Source organism: Chanos chanos, chromosome 10 (genome assembly GCF_902362185.1).
Source record: "Chanos chanos chromosome 10, fChaCha1.1, whole genome shotgun sequence".
Lineage (NCBI taxonomy): Eukaryota > Metazoa > Chordata > Actinopteri > Gonorynchiformes > Chanidae > Chanos > Chanos chanos.
The window spans coordinates 23432668-23452916 of NC_044504.1; the positions used below are offsets into that span (position 1 = coordinate 23432668).

Below are 20249 nucleotides of genomic sequence, written 5' to 3' on the forward strand. Positions count from 1 at the left end.
GGGCACATATGTGGTCCAGCCAATCATGGCACAGTTCCAAGAGACCGTCTCTGAGACAAATGATTTCTGAGAATGAATGGCTATGCCACATTAATACCCCCCCCCCCCCCTCCCCCCCCCAAAAAAAAGACCCACTTCTGTTCTCAGACATCTCCCAGTGGGCTTTACTTTTACAGCTGTGTGTAAACTAGACTGCTCTCTATTGTCAAGTAAAATAAGAAAAAATTTCTAATATTTCTAATTTTAAATTCCCTAAAGTGGAAATTTCAGGGATGCTTTACATGCATTAACACTTCCTACAATGTCACAGGTATATTTAACAGGGCCCTGTTTCATAGTGTTCTCATAACTGCATTTTCTCTAATGAGTGCTGATTACTTGAACTCCAAAAACAGTTGATACATTTCAAACTCACACAGCTTTAACTAGCAACTGGGGATTTTTTGTGGACTGCACATTTTCAAAGAAGAAACAGCCATTCAGAAGAATCCATTATACGCAATGCTCCCTCAAATTTCCACAGTGATTTGAGTAAATGATTTCTCTCTGACCTGGATTTTAAGGTCTGAATGAGTGGGTTTGACTGGGTTTTCAGTGAGAAAATGAGTTCAGAGAAAAGTGGCACTTGAGTGCCCCACTTAATGGTAGGGCAGACAGTAAACTCCTTGGCTCTTACCCTGTGTATAACACAACTGCAGATAGTGGGACATATAAACTTCGAATTATTGCAAAATCAATTATTCATATGCTATTCATGGCCAGGGCTCAGTTATGCTGACTCAAATTTTCTTTTATTACACAGATAAAATGTTAAAAATAGTTGTCATCCCTGTTTATTATTGATATTCATTTTTGTGGCCTCTTCAGTTCAGCACCTTTCCAGAGTTTAGTGCTTTGACTTTATACGATTTAGAGTTGATGCAGAAAGGATGTTACCAGTAGGTGATTTGTTATTTTTTAAAAGGAGGAAAGGCCCAATGGCCAACAGGGGGGATGGCCAAAATAGTTGCTGACACTACTCTATAGAGTACATAGGGGAATGCCAGGTTAATAAGGGGGAGGCATTTTGGTCAGTTTGCTAACAAGGGGGATGGTATCCCCCCTCATTCCTCTACAAATTGCCTATTGGATGTTACTCTTTAGGCACAGACCATCATTATCATCTCGCACTTCAAATTCCATTATAGTCATACCTTTTATAGTCACTCCGGATTTCTGAAGATGACTAGTGACTTAACCAAAACCTGCTGGTGAGGCTGAAAATATCTGGGCAAGAAATTAGGAGAATTTTAGCACAATCACACTCTAACACTAACAACCCACAGAGAATACTTCTGTATTTGTTTGTTTGTGTGTGTGTCTGTGTGTGTGTAGGAGCACATGCGTGTGTATGTGTGTGTGCGTGTGAGTGTGTGTGTGAGTTAGCGGAGATCAGATAGAGAGGGCGGTTGAGTCTTTGTGTTTAAGACACCAATAGACCAAAAGAGTCAGAAGTGAAGGATGGGGGTCTTAGAGTCCTAACCAAACCATGACTCTGCATCCTTATTGGCTGGCACTCAGTAGTAGTCACTGAAGCAGGATACTGGTGAAGGACTAAGTGCATTTCAATGACTTTCAGCAACAGCAGAGACAGGAGGGAAAGTTACTGGCCTCCCACAGACAAGGTTATTGGAGGAATGACATGAATCTTTGATCCTGTTCTCATTTACCACCCAACCCCCCACCCCATCTGACTTTCTCTTTCCTTCTCTCTCTTTCTCTCCCTCTCTCTCTCTCTCTCACTCTCTCTGTTACTATGGTAACAAGGGTGGATCACTAGTGACGACATCTTTCAGATCTGAGGAAGACATATAGCCTTAAAGTAGAGTGCTAAGTGGCATGAGTCTACAGATTCAGCATTTGCTACTTAAAAATGCAGCAGTGCTAAGCACGGGAGGAAAATGCTCCTGATAGTAAAAAATTTACACTTATTGTATTCCTCCCTACAACTATATAACACCATTAGACAAACCACACGGCACTCATGATAATACCAGAAAGTGTAAGATGAGATCAGTGAAAGTGATACAGTGGTGAACAGATGCGGGTAACCTTATATTTAACAACAGCAGGGTCGTTGAACTCACTAGCTCTTTTTAAAGGCTGCTACGCAGCATAGCAAAGGTAGGAGCACCACGTCTCAGTACTTCAAGTGTGACCCAGAATGAAATACCTTTCTCAAAGGTTTATCAGCAGCAGTCAGAGATATTAGAGCCAGCTCTCCACATCTACTAAGCCATTCATTTTCAGCTCTCCAGCCGATAGCCGAAAGGGTAACCCTCCACTTTGGGATGTGGAGTTCCAACTCTGAGCCACCACTAAGGCAATAAGAGAGATACACGGTGCAGCAAGACTGGGTGTAATACACTGTTAAAATTGTCTCATAATTTGATTTTTTTCCATATAATTGAAAATATCCACGCTTCTTCCACAACTGAACGATTTTGGATATCTTGTACTGTAGTAGTGACTGAGGTAGCTGAAGCTAGACGTTTACTGTTCTCTGTGTCTCTGTGCTCCCTTTTTCAAGCATAATTCAGGACTTTCTCTCCTGAACTGGTCAGATTTCTCCCCTCTCTGCTTAGGAGAGCTGTTCCATTCAAACAAGCTCCCATTTGACTTTCAGGTCTATGAACCTGGATTTGCTCTTTGACCTAGCATTGCAGGAAGGCTTTAGTGACATAAGAAAAACTCCTTTGAACTCACTGTTCATGTAATTTGATTCAGCTATAATACAGAAACAACCCCCAGCTGACTACAATCTCTTTCAAAGAAAAGGAAATACAATTTCCTTTAGCTCAAGTCATGCAATTTAAAAAATACCCTCCCAGCTCTGTAGGAATGTATTAGACAAACAGAGTGAATGAGAGAGAGCAGCATCAGCAGAAAAAGACAGAGAGAGAGGGAGGGAGAGAGAGAGAGAGAGAGAGAGAAAGACAAAGAGAAAGAAGCCAATAAAACACTATATTCATTAAGAAGGCTGATTTCACTTATAACCAGTGACAATAGGAGCCCATGTAATGCACTTAACATCACAGTTAGAGTGTGTTACTGTTACTGGGCCTTAACCTTGTGCATGGAATAATGAATACATCAATGTAGGGATGTATGGATGGACAGATGGATTGATGGGCAGATGCTTGGATGGATGGATGGATGGATGGATGGATGGATGGATGGATGGATGGATGGATGGATGGATGGATGGATGGATGGATGACTAGTCCATGTGTAAACTGAAATCAAGGTAATGACATAGGACAGAGATTCCTCTACCTTACAAAACAAGGTAGTACACTGAGATCAAATGCATATTCGAAAGCAAAAAACCAAAACAGAGAGAACCAAAAATATCAGCTAAACAATGGAAATGCATTGTACCTCTTTCTCTAATCTCTATTCAACTGCAAAAACCAAGGTCCAATGACAGAAATTTGGATTGTAGAGCAGGCTAAGCATAATAAAACAACACAATGTCATCTGTCCAATGCAGCATCCTTAATCCTGTAATCTATAATAAACATGTAATCTAATAATTCTGAAGAGCGAAACAGGAGCTTGAAAATCCTGTTTGCCCTTCAATTTTAGGCTTCCTGTCTGTTCTAATATCATCCATGTTCACACTCTAATCGTCTACACACACACACACACACACACACACACACACACACACACACACAGAGCAGTGGCTCTGTAAAGGCAGGGCTATGCTCAATGTCTTTGTTGCATGGGGAGAGTGTTTTCCACCCAAGCGGAGGTACAGACAGACAGAGCTCCAACGGGCTCTCCAACAGAGCTTTTGATGCCTCCACTCCTCCTCAGTCGGCACTTCATCCCGCTATCATCAGCTCTGTGTGATGAATTAGCCACACAGATGCTCCTGCAGACCAGGGTGTAATAGGGCATTAATACATAGCTAAATATAGCCTGCAGGAAGGAGGGAGGGTTGGCTAAAAAAAGAAGGAGAGAGCTTTGTTTGTTACTGATCTCCCTTTTTTTGCTTTGTATTGTGGATGTGGGACACTGTTTTTATCATCTGAGAGTAGCTGCTCTTTAGATGATGTGTCAGGACAGAGATGCAAACACAGAGGTGCCAAATCTCATTTCTCTTTGCTCTGTATGATCTCCCTCTCTCCCTCCCTTTCTTTCTTTCTTTCTTTCTTTCTCATGCACCCACGCATGCTTGCAACATAAGTTAATGTATTATGCTCTCACCTTTTCTACAGGCTCTCACACACACACACACACACACACACACACACATACACGCACACACACACACACACACATACACACACACACACACACACATATACACACACGCAGGAGTTTGCCCTTTAAAGCCTGTATAATTCTCCTACCCTGAGGGAGGCTTCCTGTCTGTCATCTCTGTTTTCTCAAGACAAATCACTGTTATCCTCACTTGACCCTTAAGGGGTTAACATAGTTCATTGTAAAAAAAAAAAAAGAAAAGAAAAAAGTAAAAAAAAAAAATTGAACGTATTTAACAATCAAGAACTAGAGTACATAGTATAAATATACAAAATGGGATATTAAAATGCCAAATACAAGTAGCCTAACATCTGAGGACTCAAAGACTTAAATGTCTTACGCAAAGAAATGTCTTACGCAAACCCAGTGAAAGAGAACGAACAGCTATAATAAGACAGAGAGTGACGGACATGACACTAACAGAAGTTACCAGGTGGTCCAGGAACAAAATGGTTTCCAAAAAGCGTTTTCCCAAGCCTACACATATTCTGGAACAGCTCAGAGAGTGTGTGGGTGGGCATCTGCTAAACGATGATGGCAAAGCCCCGAGGAAAACCTTCACGCTCCCATGGGAGGTGGAACAGTCTTTTTGAAAGATCCCATTTACTCCTCATAGTCACTCCACCTCTTGTCACCATTCTCTCACCTTTGCTGCTTGTATTAATGTGTATTGTAAAGCATATCTGGTAAGATTTTCTGCTATTTAGTGATTAATCGTGTTAACAGTGTATACTCATCAGCCGTTGAAGTATGACAGTGTAACCGATTTGTGCCTCATAGCCTTCTAGTCTGTCTTGACTTCACTGAATGTAACAATCATTAGTGTTGTGGACTTCCCTGTTTGGTTTCAAATTTTAGCTTCAAAATATGTCGAAACCACTGCAAACTAACACTCTCTTTATAAACAGACTATAACACTCTACCGTGATGGACCAGGAGTAAATAGGTCACAAAAGTGTGAAGCAGTCTCTGTCCTACTCAAAGCCAAACAGTTGGCAAGTCACTGTCAGTTGCCTTTTATTTATAAATTAAGGCTTCTGTCATGGCAAGCTAAAAAATCTTTCTTCTGTTGCTGTTACACCGTTCTTTTACTCTCTCTCTCTCGCTCTCTCTCTCTGTCTTTGTGTGGAGGAGTATTATGTAGGATGATGTGACTCAGCTATGGTAGAATGGGATTCCTCTACCCACCTGCTGCTCTAAACCCCTATCTCACTCAACGCTAAAATCAAAAACGCCGCATAATCATATGAATCATTTGGGCAACTCACTAACAGCACAAAAAAAACCAGGTCTAAATATCTCACACCGCACTGTTAAAAAAAAATAGGTTTAAATATCTCATACCACACTGTTAAGAAAAAATAGAATACATTTAAATATCTCATACCACAGCACCCCATTGTTTCTGAGAGGACGACAGTTCCCAGAATTGTTAATCTCAGTGGTATGACTTATGGAGAATGATACAAATGATACAGCCACTTGACAGTAATAACTATGATTTGCACGGATGTAATGTGACTCTCATCTACATGACACACAGAGTGAGAATTATCCTCAATAATAAAAGGATAGAAGGATCATCAATACTCTCTTGGAAATCATATTAGTTATTATAATGCTTTTATGTCTCTTTACAGTGATTACCGTCATCGTCGTCATCATCATCAACATCATCATCATCATCATTGATTTCATCAGCATCACAATAATCAGCTTTGTAATTGTGAGTGTCGTTATTACATCATCACTGGCATCTTCATCGTCGTCTTCATCATCATCATTACCATCGTCATCATTATCACTATTAAATCACCACCATCACCGTAGTAATCACCACCATCTCCATCATCATCACTGTCCTAATCATTTCATCACCTTCATCATCATCGTTGTAGTGGTAAAAACAGGTTAAGTTTTGTTCCTTTTGTCTCCTATGCTCCATTAAACTCTCCCACTTTTATCCACTTCATTGGGAGTCGGGTGCAATTGTTTGACGCATGTTATAATAAAAATAAAAATGCATTATTGTTGTTCCTCTTGTTAATTTTATTTGCAAAACAGAATGAACATAATACTGCAAAAATAAACTTAAAGTCCATCCAAAGTCTCACAGGTTGCACAGGTCTGGCTTGGTTGTGCAAAGACGGTCAAAGACCGTTTCCGGTCGCACCCGTCTATTCCCCCTGGCCCGCGTCACCACACCATCTTAAATCAGTTCTATTCCCGCTCCTCCTGTAGAGGGACCCACTCATGCAATAATGAATGCACACTAAACAATAAACAACAAATACAAGATAAATTCCATTATAATTTCAACTTCAATGTAGAACAGAATAAATAAATTTCATAATATTTTTAGGGGTTCTTATTATAAATCAAGATAAATGAATGGCTCCTACAGTCGTCATTGTCATTATCATCATCACAATCATCCTGTGTTGGATAGCAGGCAGATAAAGTGAAGTTCCGTAATACCTGATCTGACACTTATCCAGTGTCCCCAGTCCCAGTTCATGTACACACGGAGCGACTGAGCAAATACACTCCCTGCATTCATTGGTCTTATCTCTGACCAACAGCACTGTTTGTCAAGGGCTCTGAGAGCTAAATGTAAGGAAAGGCTGGGGGAGAGAAAGAGAAAGAATGCAGAAATAAAAGCCCTAACAATTCGAAGATTTTGTAAAGCGGAAGTGCACTGGAGTGACTATTTTTAGTTCTCGATCTGAGGGAGAGAGACAGAAAAAAGAGGGAGAGAGAGAGAAACAGAGAGAGAGAGAGAGACAGAGACAGACGGAGAGAGAGAGAGAGAGAGAGAGAGAGAGAGAGAGAGAGAGAATGAAGGGTTAATATCACTCCAAATCCTTGGCTGGTTTTCCATGGATGGGCACAAATGTGTTCAGAATTCCAAAAAGGCGGGACAGCTGCGGTCATCCGTGTCCTCCTGAGACGTGTCTGTGTCAGACCACCCACTGGTCAGACAGTGAGGTCATACTGACAGCCTTTAAAAGATCAATCATTAGCACTCGAGCCCTTGAAATGTCAGCACTCTTTGAAAGTTCTTAGACACTTGCACAGTTCCCTGGCTTGCTATCCATCATAAAGGCTACTTATATACAGGTGAATTGGCAGAGTGCCAAATGCGTGGCTAATTCGTTTGACCTATATGTGAATGACTACTATTCAATACACACAGTTCTATCAGTTTTAAAAACCAGGATCCATCAAAAGAGGAGTGGTAATGAAGTCTGTGTCATAGTCTCACAGTTCTAAAGAGAGCAACGCACCAATCAGGGGCACATGATAAAAGTTTGATGTATTTGATCCCCACCCACACATATGATTTGTTGACAGAAATGCCAGAAATCTTGACAGAAATGACAGATATCGTGTTGATTAGTAGCTAAGCAACTTCTAATAAGCAGCCACAGATCTGTTCCAACAACAGAATCTATTTTGAAACTTTCTCTCCTCACACACACACCTACAGCTTGGCATGGAACACTCCAAATTTAATCTGGCATAGAAGGATTCAAACTTTGCCAAGAGTTGGATCAGAATGCAAGTTATCAATTCCTGAACTACAAGGACAGCCCTACAGTCAGATTTGTGAAGCTGCAGAAAATAAGTTAGATTTAGATTTCTATTTACATCAAGTTTGCTAAGCGTAGATGGGAATTGTCCACAGGCTCTCACCAACAGTACGAAAAAACAAAAAAAAAACAAACACATTGGCGGAAAGCAATGAAGGGTAAAAAGAAGAAGGTGACCTGATAGGACGGTGTCAGATTGGATACAACGTAATGCTGAAATCGATCTACAGTGAGAACCGGCACAACTCCGTTTCCTGAAGGAAGTCCACACGAACACAATAGTATATCACATTTCTGCAGTGTTTGCAGTAAGAAAACAGGAAAACAGAAGCTAACCCAATGGCTTTCCTGAATAATATGGGGAATTGTGGATAAAACACAGATCTGGGCTTCTGCTGTATCATCTTGTGAAGATGAATAGGAACTCTGGGTATCTCATTTCCCTTCACTTTTTCTTGTCTCTTCCTCATGAAAGTAGGACCTTGGATAGCTCGCAGACAACTTTTGGCATATAGCACATCATTTAAAGCAGTTCTGGGTGTACTGTTCTCCAAATACCACCAGGATAAAAAAGGGAGAAAACAGAAAAACAAAAAAGACGCAGTTTCCTAGTGTATTTCTTCTGTTGTCGCCTTTGGAGGAAAACCTGCAAGTCTGCATCTGTACTGAACATTAGCACCGTTCATATACGACCAATTACTTGAATATCTACCATTTCACTATGAAACTATGCCTTAAAGTGCTGAGGGTTCTCTCTTCCTTACTGAACAAAACATAGTGTTTTGTAACAAACTCGCAACGTGTTCGGAATATACTTCAAAATGCCTCCTAAGGCATGGATGTGGCAGATTGTTTTAGAGTGTCAATGCTCTGTATTTTTTTTTTTTCAAGAGCGCCAAATGACTCATCCAAGCATTGGAAATTTATGTAAAAACATTCTGCTTAAAGCTTGCGGTCCAAAATCTATTTCCTTCACAGAAACAAAATGGATTGATTGGAGTGGGCATTGACAGTGGGTGAGAGGAGAAGACTTCAAAGACAGAAATGAGAGCAGAAGCAAGATGTAGAGACAGGTAGAGAGAGAGAGAGAGAGAGAGAGAGAGAGAGAGGGTGGGGGGGGCAGAGAAGAAGAGAGCTGTTTCCGTAGCACAGTACCAGGCTCAACAAGAGCATGCATGGAGAGAGAGAGATATGGGGACGTCCTTGATAAGATGCCAAGGCAAAAAAGGGAGGGGGTAAAGAAAATTTGAGACTGGCGTTTTTTCCACATAGAAATGTTTCATTCTAAACTGTTGCATAAATAAAAGCTCTTGTGTCCAACTGATTGAGTTACAGAGAGAGACAGAGAGAGAGAGGGAGAGAGAGATGAAACATGGTCTCTAATGTCGTCAGAGACTGTCCTCTCTATGGTATGTGTCCAAGACAATAAGCTTGTGTTAATCCATTACACAACATTACATCAATATTTTTTTAAAAAGGGCAGATCAAAATGAGCCAGTGGCGAGAGATCACTCGACATTCAAGACCCTGGATCATGATGGCCACCGGCTATTCATCTTTTAACTCCTCAGTCAGTGGTTTTAAAAATGATTCATCTGGAATGGTCTGATTTTAAATGCTAGGCACTTAGCATTCTTGTCATGAGCCGTTGAAGAGTTTGGATAAAATACCAATACATTTGTCAGGGCCGTTTATTCTATATTCCCTGAGGATCTGGTCCAGTTGTTTGTTTTCAGCCACATCACCAGCTGTTGGGATGTGCCGCATAAGCTCCTTCTTCATGTCCTCGCTCTTCTTGCCAAAATGCCCACCATCAAAGTATTTCAATCATTAACAAATCCAGTCCTGGTTTCATGTCTCTCTGTATAGTCCTTTTTTTGTCATTTGACCAGTGGGAACAGAGACGCCCTGCCAGTCCCATTTTAAGTTCCCTGCATGGAAAACACTTTCTGCCTTGCGTTTGTACTGCTGTTTGTCTTCTGGGAGCAGCCTCTTCAATAATTGCTGAGCTTCCTTTGCTTTTTGATGTCTGTCCTGCAGAAAGTACATTACCTTCGTCTTTGATTGTCTCTCTTAATTTGGATGTATTCTTTCAGCAGCACGTAACAGTGTTTGTTAGTGTTGGCGTGTCCTTGTAGAAACAAATATCACACCTGAATGTCACATCACAGCAGTACATCAGGCACAAATTTTTTCTAAGTAGTGAAAACATGCCAGTCTGTACAGGGAAAAAAAACATTTGAAACTCTCTAAGGACTCCTGCTTCCATACTTTGATAGCTCTCACATTTCTTCTGCTCCAATTTCAGCTTATAAGTTAACAGCAACTGCACAGAGAAGCAGTCAGATGTGTAAATGGTTTCTGTGATCATATCTAACATCCTTTTATGTTGCCAGAGCAGAGATCTTGCACTTTCACTCCACTTGTAGGACATGTAACAAATTGCTCATATGCAGGTAAAGCCAAGATCAGGGAGCATGAGTTAACAATGAATAGCAGAGAGACATTATCCATGTTTACAAACAAAATAATATAAATGGGAGACACAAATATATGTGCAGTTCTCTCATGGTAAAACAAAAAACTCAAAGAAATGTATGACAGCTCAACTTCTTTAAAAGACAGTTTATTAATTATACTAACCGTCTGCTGTCTACCATCTATCACTGATACTGAAGCACCCACTTGCCCTAGCTATTCTACTTGTACCTATCAGGTTGCAGTCTGTGAAATGGTGTGTTAAAATCTACTTAGACTGAGAACATGACTTGGCACATCCTCTGAGAGCCAAGTGTTTCAGTCAAACACGGCATCCAGACATCTCTGCATTCCCATGGAAACTGGACATGAAGTTTCTGAAGGATCACACCTTTGCCAGCTTTGTCCTTCTGCATGTCTCTTCATTTCAGCCTGTCTGCATTTTCAGATGTTGTTGCTGTTGTTCCTGTTGTTTTTACCATCTGTAAAAGCACTTCATGCCCCCAAGTCTAGTGATCTCCGGTCGTTGTGTGTTTGGATCAAAGTCTCCCCATGCACTGTCATCATTTCTTATGTCACCGAGCTCATTTCTGTCATGTCTGAAGTACTGAGCCTCTATTAGCAGCTTAAAAAACATGCCAGTGAAAACAGGTATAAGTCATGTACAATCTCCTCTGTCTCTGTAGGCTATGTTCCTGTCAACAGTATCTTAATTCATCTCAATTCTACTTCCATGTATGGTTTCTACAAGGAGTTGACTTTGACACAAATAGGAAACAGAGCAAAACAGAAAGAGCAGACAGTCATGGCTAGCCAGTAGTGCAAGGTTGGTCATCAGCACCCCCCCCCCCCCCACACACACACACACACACACACACACAGACCCTAGCAGAAATGGGACAAGACGCATGGTTGACTCATGTCCGGAGGTGACTTGGGCTTTTCTCTGGATCCACAGCAGTCTTTTAATTAGCCTGCTGCAGCCAAGAGTAGACTATGGCCCATTGCTGGAGAGCTAATTGCACCAGTGGGACCAATTAACCCAAAATACACTGACGTCTATGAAGGCATGATGTCAGTGTACTGTGTAGTGTGTGCGTTTGTGTGTGTGAGTGGGTGTGGGGGGCTGCTTATGTAGATCTTACAAATAATTAAGAGGTCTCAATATGCAAGTATTAGACAGATCTAACCCACACATCTTAATTAAATATGATTACCACAGGCTGAATCCTTTGATTTAATTGTGCTGGGAAACAGCAAGACTTAACTGATGAATATGAATCACTCTTTCACATTGGTTCATGCAGTTAACTGACGAAAAGCTTTCATGGTCTTGGCCATGCCACTGGACCCAGAACAGCAATGACTTTACGGGCATGTTCGCACATCGCTAGTTTGTTCCAATTCAACTGAACTCTGGTCCAATTGCTCTGTTAGTGGAGATTGTCTGAACAAGCATGCACGCTGCCATTCACACCATGGTGCACACCAAATAACCGCACCGAGACCACTTGAGAAAGTTGGTCTAAGTCCACTTGCAAGCAAGCTCTGGTGCGGTTCATTTGTCGTGTGAACACAATATGGACCAATCACAGGGCATGATGCTAAAGCCACTGAGATTTCAAAGGCACAGAGCAGATGTTGACATGGTTAAATGGCTCACACACGAAGCGAGTCAAGAAGAGTAGAGGGCAAATGTGGACCAACAAAGAGGTGAAATGCCTCATCAGTACTGGGTTAGATGAACATGTCATGACATTATTGGGAAATAAACACACATAAATTCTGAAGTTTTTAAACTACTCAGCGCTAAATTAAATGAAAGGGATTACAAAAGAAGCGCAGAACAGCACAGCATAGAAGTTAAGAAAATGTGGCAGAAGTACATCATAGTGCATGATACCCTGTGTTGGCATGATATGGTAGCTGTGAACTGCATCCTGACAAATTGTGCTTGTAAGTTATCACAAAGGCCTAGTTCTGTACCTAAAGATTAAATCTCTGTGATCGCACACACACACACTGTGAGCAGTGAGCAGTGACTTTGACCTCTGCATTTAACCCATCCTTACACACCAGAAGTGAGCACACACAACCACTAGGCGCAGGAGCGGTGGGCAGCACACCTGCACCCGGGGGCAGTTGGGGGTTAAGTGCCTTGCCCAAGGGCACTTCAGCCGTGGATGTTTTTCCGGCCGGTCCTGGGAATCAAACCAGCGATTCCCAAGAATCGTGACAGCGATTCGGTCACAAGCCCGTTTCTCTAACTGTTAGGCCTCAGGCGGTCCTTCCTTGTATGCATTGAAAAGACAGACTATATAAGCTTAGCTGATTCTTCTGATAATAACAGTTTTGTTGCTGTTGGCGATACTGGCGTTGGATACCGCAACTCCTTTGTCAAGCGTAAATTCTCTGATACTTACGGGAGATGAACTCCAATCACTGTTTAGATTAATGCAGCATTCTTTCATCTCTTCAAGAGCTCCTAGCTCATTAAGGTACCAGAAGAGATAAATGAAAACTACAAGCACAGGCATGCCAGAGCATATCGCAATTCCAAAATCATCAGTTCTTTTTTTTTTTTGGTGCAGTTTTGTCACAGTTATTGCAGAATGTTAGGTCAACAAATCTGTCACACTAGGGTATGACTTTTTTATCCATATGGCTTTTTGCTGCATTTGTTCACAACTTTTGGTTTGAAGGTAAATGTCAGCGTGATCCCTAAGCGAACTAGAACTAGTATGTGACGTATCACATTTTTGCATTGGTCTGGACCAAGGGAACCAAACTACAGTGTGAACACACCCTAATTAGCATTTGATATGGAGAATGCTTAAAGTGGCAGCGGCACAAGAAAATAAGCTCTGGCCCTTGTTAGATCAATAAAACTGATCCATACATGCCTTCTAACCATGAACATGACCGTGCGTTGCATTAGTAATTCCATGTCTCTATCATGTATAGTTTGAATTGATGGCAGCATAGTGTTCCAATTGGAAAGAGATGCAGAGAACCATTAAGGTGTAAGATGAGGGATAAATATTAGTCGATTGTTCCATTTATGCTGCCATAGAAGGGGCAAATAGAACTGTAGCTGAGATATAAATGAATCATGCACATACACAGGCATGACTACACATACGCAGCTGTGATAAGCCCAGTGTCTTGAGTGATGTGCTACTGACAAATAGAGAAACGTGTGATATGATGTCAGTTCTGAATGTCAGAGTGAATAGCATTCACCCCCCCCCCCCGTTCTTTTGACAGCATATTTTTGGTTGACTATTCTCTAAACACCATTCAGAGATAATTCTTTAGATCCGGGACACAGAAACCTCCTCCTGAGGGGAACAGCTTTGTTCCACATCTCGCACCTGAATTTAAAAAACTGAAAAACTTGACTGACTGAATCAGGCATGTTTAAACAGAATTAGAGCAACAGTGTGCATACCCTGTAGCCTTTCATGCGGCGGGCTTTTAAATGGACCTGTAACATGCAGAGACACTGTGTTGACTGATTATCTGAACCACAGGGGAGCAGGATGAAATAAACAAACCACTGGTGATCCCAAGTCCTGGTGGCAGCCCACCAATGGAAGAGAAAGCATTAAAAAAGGCATATTAAAAACTATGTTACAAAGTTGAGTCTAGCTGCTTTTTCAGCCCACATGAAAAATTCAATGTTTTCTCTCTCTCTCTCTCTCTCTCCCTCTGTGTGTGTGCAGCATTTGGCCTACATTTCACATAGAACACTGGTTACTCAATACTTGATTTATACAAGGCAAGGTATCAAAAGCGTGTTCTATTGAATATGAATTATATATTGTGGAAAGGAGCATGTTAGGAGTGTGTGTGTGCGTGTGTGTGTGTGTGTGAGGGAGCAGCTGGATTGGAGCTAGCCTGAAGGGAGGCTCAGATTCCAAGTGCCGAAGTGTGATTGAGCATTTTCCCAGTGCAGCGTGGTTGTCTGATGACTGATCAGAGAATGTTCTGAAACCTGTTCCAGTCGAGAACACAATGCTCACTAAACACTGTGCATTTAGGGTCATTATAGCTGCCTTCTATTAGGTAATAGGTAGCTCTCTCACAAGCCACCTCAAAGTTATCTGTCTGTGTGCTTACATGTGAGTGTGTGAGTGTATGTGGATGTATGATGCAAATCACAGAGACATCCACAAGATTTACACCAGAGCTTTTGTTTTAAAAAGATCAACTCAAAAGCTATTTTATGACATCAAATCATACTTTATCAGTTATGAACTAGACATCCACAACATTTACATCAGAGCTTTCATTTTAAAAAGATTAACTCAAAAGCTATTTTATGCCATCAAATCATACATTATCAATTATGCACTACTCTACTGAACAAGAATGCTCCTCAGTGTACAATCCAAAGTCATTTTTTTCTGGCATGCCAAGAAGCCTTCTTAGACTGTGCTCCAAAAACATCAGTTCAGTCATCAAGACAAAATAACTCAAAAATCAGATGAAGTACAAGTAGATTTGATGTAAGTATATTCAGTATTTTTGATCAGAACAATGGCTTGAAAAACATGACAAGATAAATCATAAAGAGAAAAACAGAATGTCGAGGGAATCACTTCTGTCGAGGGAATCTCTTTTCACAGAGTCATAAAATACATTATAGTCATCAGCCAACACATGTTATAACTACTAACTACACTACAAATCAGGTACAACTGTGGAAGGTCAGATGAATTCAGGTATAAGTGGAATCTTTTTGTTTTTTCCTCCGTTTTAGTAAGACTGATTAATAACCAAAAGAACTGAAGATGAACTGGGCTTGGATATGCCACATTAGTAAACAAATGTCCAGATACTTGATGGTAAAAGTAGCCTGTCTATTTTTTTCACAATTCATTTTTTTTTTCTCTGACACAAAATGCCATGCCTCATAGATTTCTACTTCAAATATCAATATCCTTCTAACCTACATCTGTCACATACAAGTTAGATCTAAGAATAAGTAGCTAACTCACAAGAACTGGATTTTGTTCGTAAACCATAACATTCAGTGTGTTTGACTTGTCAGTACCTGGAGCACTGCATTATGTAATAATATATTGCATAATAAACAGTTTATACACTCTCTGACTTGAGTGAGGTTCTAAAAGAGAAACATAAACATCTGAGTCACCGTGTGTATGTATAGTGTGGGTTCCTTTAGCACTGCGAGGACCAGATGTCTCAGTGAGGATGTAAATAGCTAAAAAAGTGGAGAGTCAGTGGGAAAACAAAATACTGATATTATTGCTAAAACTTCAAGTGCCAAAATATTTCTTTGATAATGGAAGTCACTGAGAAGTCCCCGTAAGGCAAAATTGTGTGTGTGTGTGCGTGTGTGTGTGTGTGTGTGTGTGTGTGTGTGTGTGTGTGTGTGCGTGTGCATGTACATACCCTAATACCGTTTTTACCGTAGGCATAAAATACACATTTTTGTTTCATCATTTCAATAAAATAATTCATTCATTATAACTTAACTAAAACATTCTTTTTTTCACTCCTAATTTGCACCCTGCTTTTGAAATGAACTGAAGCTGTGTCCGTGCTGCAGGATGTTGCTTACAAAAAACACATTTTACAGCATGTAAACATAGAGGGATAATTGGACTCAAAGCATAAAGCAGCCTTAAAATCATAGCAATTTTAAAGCACCAGAATGCCCATTCATTCTGTTCTGATGGCATCACAGCTGTGCTGAACAAAAGATCATCAAAAACTGTCTCTTTCATAGAAAGATGTTTTGATAGAAAAGTTCAGTCATGTTCTGTAATTTGCTTTCAAATGGTTTAAAACCTACATATACCTAAAAAAAAAAAAAGTCACAAGAAATTTTTCAGGAACACAGTACATTGATGGTTTGAGAATTAAGCCAAGACAATCTTAAATGCATACAGACACATAGCACACAAAAGTATTTGGCTTTTGTATGTATGTAGTATGTAATAGTTCATCTCAGACTGAAGAGATAGAGGGGTTATTGAGGGCATTTCATCCTCTGTTTCCTCCTGAATGGGTTTTCATAAGGCAGTTTTCGTAATAGGGAAAGAGTCAAAATAAAGGAAATGAAAGAATAGAAATGGGGGGAAGGCAAAAATCTACTGAATGGTGAAAGTAAGGAAATGAAAAAGAAATCAACTCATAGATGAAGCCCTCCCCTACCGCGAACAGAGAAAAGATTCACTCGGAACCTGATCAACCTGAACGGACAGCGCATCTGGGTTCCACATAAGGAATGGTGCTTTACTGAATTGCTTGATTCTAACCATGTTTTAAAGAATATAGTACACTGCGGGGGGAGGGGGGGCTTGACTCAACCATCACAAATTCAAGCCCTGACGCTAATTTTCATCTGTAATGATTTAGATCCAATACCCATCAGCAGTGTTTTCAGTTTTCTTCTTGTTTCTAGTAACTTGATCTGCCATTTTTCTACTGTCAAATTTCATGCTGTTCAGTTCACAGTTTACGGAAACAACTACAACATTACAGCTATTTGGAAAAGAACACTGTTTTTTCAGGGCTTTAAAAATTACATTTACTCTGGCGAGTGCTACTTTAATGTATATTAACGCAATAAATCGTTTATATAATCCATACTTAGCTGAATGTTTGAAACCATTATTTGATTGCTAAGTCAATAAAATTACCATCTATGATAGGGCCCTTTTCAAGGTGACGCTGTATAAGTATCCCTACTGGGCCACCACAGTTGGTGCAGTGTTTTTTTGTGCAATGGTCATTTCTGTAATTTCAGTTACTGAGAGCAGGAAACTAAATGACTGTGCCATTAATGCAAATGATACTAACTGTGTTGAGAGTAAGGAGTCATTTGTTGAAACAGATCATGAGAAAATGGATGGGAGTCCTTTGCCTGTAAGAGTTGGGTTGTGTAATGTAACATGTTACCCACTGGGTACTGGAATTTTCAAGACAAGACATACAAGGAATAGATACCTCAAAACCTGCTGCTCAAACATGTCAAGTGCTTGGGAAAGATAAACAAAGTGTACTGAGTAGGTTTCTAGAGCTGTCCTTCATTTTGTGGTAGTAATTGAATTTCCAAAAGAGATAAACCGACTGACTGTTTTAAAAATTTCAGCCTCATCAGGCCAAAGACACAGCACACCCTTCTCACAGTAAATAACTGTCTAAAGTAGCGCCAAAACTAACAACAAAGCAAGTTATAAGATAAGAAAACTGCTTTTCATCTATCTTAAGCCATGTAGTTGACTGGCAGAGCCTTAAAATGACTTTGCATATGATAAAGCCAACAGTTTTCAGAACCAACTGTTAGTTTCCATGGCTCTCAGAGCAAAATATTTCGATAGCTTCAGTTTAGTTTTCTAGTAACGCACAGTTCTCTCTCCGTGTTCTAAACTGTGACCAGTGTGACCTTTCCTCACATTTTCAGGTCAGACTAGATCAAAATGAGGCAACACGTTCGGATCTCTCAAAGCAAATCGAGAACAGCCCAGAGTAATGCCATGTCAGTGCTGTTCTGTTGAGCGCAACTGAAATAATGTTCTTCTATGTTCGCGAAATTATGTCTATTTCCTAAACAGATATCATCCTTACCTTTCTGTAGACCAGCATGTTGGGCGAGTCATCTGCCTCGTTCCCGCTGCTAGTCTGCCCGACGCTGTTGGTCTGAGCCATGGTTAAGTGTTTTTTATAACTGCCAGCCAACAGACAACCGGTGCTGTAAAAGATAAACAGCAATTTCAACGATTCATTAAAAGAAGCTTTAAAACTACAAACCATGGCAAAAACTGAACAACTTAGCCTATATACGCTACTCCTATGTCATTGTGATTTCAGAAATCAGTTCGCTGGCTGAAACTGTACGACGAGACTATTTTATGTCAGTTATTTTATTTTATTTTAATGTTCAGTACATAAGTTAGTCAGAGTTACTCCATTTAACCTCTTTTTGTGCTGCCCACTTGCCAAATTAGGCTACTGTAACCATAACCTCAGATGAAAGGTGTATACAATGTCACTCACATCTTGAGGACATCTCAACCAAACACCTGTTAAACTGTCCTTACCACTACTTTACATATTACGTTTTACTAATGTCAGGTGTAAAATAGCGTTGCTAAAATGTGAGAGTAAAAAATAGATTATAGAGACGTTATAAAAGACATCACCCAAACTGATTAGACATCCACTAGGTATCCAGTAAGAATGAAACAGAGTTCAAATGAACGTGTTTTAAGCAAGATTATTTCCATTTTCACGGTTCTTCCATGATGCAAAACTGAGCTGCAAGATATATCCACATGAGTGTTTGCAGGCAGTCCCATATCCTTACCGTGGCCCATACGCTACAGCATCCGATGCAAACGCTTTTAGGTACAGAAGTCAAGATTCTGCTCCTCTACCCTTGTTCCAGCCTACAGCTATCTCTATGCACACTCTACGAAAACTAATCCCAGAGCCCATATTTCTTACAACAAATGGGCTCTTTTCCTTACGCAGCCATTTCATCTAATTTCCACGGCAACGATGAAACTCAATTTCAATTTCAGCACCACAAACAGCTACCGCGATAGCGCCGCATCCTCCCAATCAACCTCTACCACCTACCGTCGACAGCATCACCAAATACAGACATAATGTAAATACATCAGCGTTTATGTTCATGCTTACATCAAACACGCCCGACTTGCAGAATGTAGGCTGTATCCTGTTTTCTAATGCAGCAACTACACAGTGCAGTTTGTCAACTGACAGACATAGGAATGCGATGATTATTCATTGGAAATTTTAGGAATCTGGCACTCGACAGAGTCTAGCTGTCGCTGGTTCCTCACCATGAGAAGGATGCTGCCCAAGGACGGGGCGCGCAGCAGCCCAACGTACACGCGCATCCCCCTTTGACCAATCCCAAGCACCGAAATGTTCAATAGTCAATACTTCAAGGATTTCGGAGTTTTTTCTCGAAATGACGGTTGTTACTGGAAACATGCGTCAAACGTGGAGAAGCCGCTCTTTTTTCATGATAAACAAATATGATAAGACTTTTGCTTATCATGTACAGAGTAGGACAGTTACACTGATTTACAGTGATTTTGTTGCTGTCAATAATTTAAGAGTCCTAATATTGCATTTTTATGACAGTTAGTGATGTGACGAAAGGAATATCTGCTTGCCCAGATCTCATCATCTTGGGGAAGGGAATGCCTGGGGTGGTGTAAAGTGACCATTTATCCACATTTAGAGGCCAAAGTTTTGATCTGTAGATAACCATCAATAAACAATCCTGCCTTTGAGTTATTGCGATGTAAAAGCCTAGTGTAACGTCTCGCATTGTATTCTCCACATGGAGAAATATTGTACGTTGAATTGGTCAATGAACATGAAATCTGTGCGTGTGTTTTTGCCAGTCTAAAAAAAAGTTCAGAAACAGTACCTCTTTAGCTGTAGCCTATATTTGGATTGACAGAGGTGGTCGAGACTTTGCACATAAACGGGTTAAAACGTATTTAACTGGAATTCCACTTTTATTTCGAAAAACATGGATCAAAACGGCACATTTTAAAGGGATTATTACAAAAAGTAATCCAATTTTTTAAAATTAAGAGTAAATGCTTACATTAAAATAAATTTGCTCCACATGTGAACGCAGCAGACATAAAATAAAACGATTAGGCTAAAAGGTGTGGTCTCCTGATTAAAAACTGCACCTCTTGAGCGTGCCTGCCGAAATTCACAAGAATTAGCATCCTGATAGGGATGCCAATGGTCGAAAAAGCTTTTCTACAACACATTTTATGAAGAGTGGGCTAGTTAGATAGATGTAAGCACACGAAGGGTTTTGGGAGTTTAAAATTAACT

At 40.4% G+C, this 20249-nt stretch overlaps 1 protein-coding gene across 3 annotated transcripts in view; it reads right to left on the bottom strand.

Annotated features, from left to right (window-relative positions):
- Nucleotides 1-18065, bottom strand: part of rgs7a (regulator of G protein signaling 7a) — a 34710-nt gene extending 16645 nt beyond the window's left edge. For 2 of the 3 annotated variants that reach the window (XM_030786008.1, XM_030786009.1), the window contains exon 1: nucleotides 1856-1897. Coding sequence is in view for 1 of the 3 variants with exons in the window: in XM_030786007.1 (XP_030641867.1) it covers nucleotides 17985-18065 (81 nt within the window). In the remaining 2 variants the exon portion in view is untranslated. Of the gene's footprint in view, nucleotides 1-1855; nucleotides 1898-17984 lie in introns of those variants that run through there. The other variant, XM_030786007.1, reaches the window with a different exon arrangement.
- Nucleotides 18066-20249: the final 2184 nt, after the last annotated feature.